Genomic DNA, 2,159 nt, shown 5'->3' with positions numbered 1-2,159 from the left:
ACAACTGAGGCCAGCTGAATCGAATATATATTTCTCAACTCCTTCAATTCGTAGAGAAAAGAAAACAACAAAGTTGGGAAATTCTTACCTTTGTCTTGACGCGACAGCAAGTTCTTGAAGCAGAGAGATTCGACAGAGAGAAAGCCGGAATGATTCGAGAGAGAGAGAGAGAGAGAGATCAGGTGTTGACGCGATATGGTTGAATGAGATCGAGAGACATCAAGAAAAAGATATACAAAGCGGCGAGAGAGGTCGAGAGAGATACACAAAGCGACGAAACGCAGCCCGAGCCCAAAACTATTTTTTACCGTAGATGAACAGTTTTTCACTGTAGATGAACTAAGAAGTAGACCTAAAAAATTCGTTGAGACGCTTTAGTCAAGATGCATGAGTCACAAGTTTGCCATCCTCCCCCCACCTAAACTCCAAATATGTGAAGTCGTTGAAATTAGGTCCTCTCCCTCCATCCCACTCTTGACTTTCGACTCCCTCACATTCCCTATAAAACTCCACACCCCTCCCAAACCCTCACGACACCCCATCATGCTCCCCTCCCTCTTCACCTCCACCCTCACGCGCCTCACGCCCCGCCTGCCGGTCTTAGTCTTCGCCGCCACGTGGACAGCCTGCCTCACTCTCACGGTGGCTCTCGCCTCCTTCTCCCCCGAGGTTGCGTTTGTCTCGGCCATTTCTTCGTCGTCTTCATGCGGCTCGGAAGCGTCTATTAGGGTGCTGGCTGACGTGCCGGGAGATATTCTCTGCTTGCCGGCTAACCTGTTCAGCAAGTCCAAGATTGATCTCATCGTTCCTCCGGTCTTCGCGGCGGTTGTGGTGGCCGGCTCGGCGTTTCTGGTCCGAGCCCTGGGGTTGTGGGAGGCAGACGAAGCCCATTGAAGGGTTTGGGGTTCCCGCCATTTTTATAGGTTGGGTTTTGTTGGTGATGGCATCTCATAGGTTGTGTAAAATTAATGCTGGACTTGATGTATGCTTTAATCCAATTTTAAGCTAGGTTTACAAATACATGCAGTGTTAGATCGATATGTATAATACATGTCACACATTTAAGCTCTTCAAAAGCGTTATGATACAAACCTCAACCAAACTACTTAACTCCTCATGGATGAGAGTCTTGGTTCAACCGATACCTTCTTGATTTTGTAGATCGTAAAAGTGATTTACTACATGTAGAAACTCATATCTATAAAGTGGGGAAGGATTGAGTTGCTGGACTATAACAATTCTCCAGGGTTTACTGATCGAGCACTAAAAAAATTAACAAGACTAACCGGGAAGACGGGAATGGTGAGGAAGATCTAAATAATTTAGGTGGTAGGGGACTTGAATCACTTGATCGATCTGACGACTTGGGTGCGTGATTCGAGTCATTGTGTGGCCACATTAGCCAAAGTACGTACTAGTACTGGTTCTGGTCGAGACACAGTACGTCTCGACTGCCTTCAAAAATATATATATATATATATATATATACCGAATTATGTTAAATCAATAAACTGACCAGAAATATGTCTAATCAGAACTGTTTGTGTAAATCACGATTATGAACACACAAACGATCATCAAATTCGATGAAACTTTGCAGAAAAGATCTATGCATTTGGTTCTACAAACTGAACGGTGGAGATGTAGAAATATAACCTAAAAGTGTGTCAAATAAGGAACTTCACACTTTAATTTCAGAGCGAAGCTTCACTTTGGATATGAATTATATACAGAGAGGATGTAGAGCGGACGTCCGCACTCAGGCTTAAAGTGCGGACTTCGTCCGACCTCCGTCGTCTCACGCCGGCGACTGCTTCTCTCCTTCCCGGATGACAGCACAGGCTTCCAGGATGGCTTCTCTCCTTCCAGGACTGGCCGGCGATAAGTTTTCCGGCCGGATTGAAGCTCTGGACGGAAAACACCATGATTGATCAAGGTTGGCCGGAAAACTTGTCGCCGGCCAGTCCTGGAAGGAGAGAAGCAGTCCTGAAAGCTTGTGCTGTTGTCCGGGAAGGAGAGAAGCCGTCACCGGCGTGAGACGGCGGAGAACGGACGAAATCCGCACTTTAAGCCGGAGTGCGGACGTCCGCTTCATATCCTTCCTGGAACTATATATATATAAACTATATATATATATATATATATATGAACTATATATA

At 45.7% G+C, this 2,159-nt stretch overlaps 1 protein-coding gene across 1 annotated transcript; it reads left to right on the top strand.

The window, feature by feature from the left end:
• Nucleotides 1–543: 543 nt before the first annotated feature.
• Nucleotides 544–1,015, top strand: LOC101293704. The gene has a single exon (XM_004305166.1). The coding sequence runs from the start codon at nt 544–546 to the stop codon at nt 892–894; it is 351 nt and encodes a 116-aa protein (XP_004305214.1). The 3' UTR covers nt 895–1,015.
• Nucleotides 1,016–2,159: the final 1,144 nt, after the last annotated feature.

The sequence above is a fragment of the Fragaria vesca genome, linkage group LG6, assembly GCF_000184155.1.
Source record: "Fragaria vesca subsp. vesca linkage group LG6, FraVesHawaii_1.0, whole genome shotgun sequence".
Classification (NCBI taxonomy): domain Eukaryota; kingdom Viridiplantae; phylum Streptophyta; class Magnoliopsida; order Rosales; family Rosaceae; genus Fragaria; species Fragaria vesca.
The sequence above is the reverse complement of the archived record's forward strand: the minus strand, read 5'-3'. Positions and strand labels throughout refer to the sequence as shown.

Bases quoted from the DNA above. Each gene is read 5' to 3' on its own strand.
- LOC101293704 (XM_004305166.1), top strand. From the start codon at position 544: ATGCTCCCCTCCCTCTTCACCTCCACCCTCACGCGCCTCACGCCCCGC.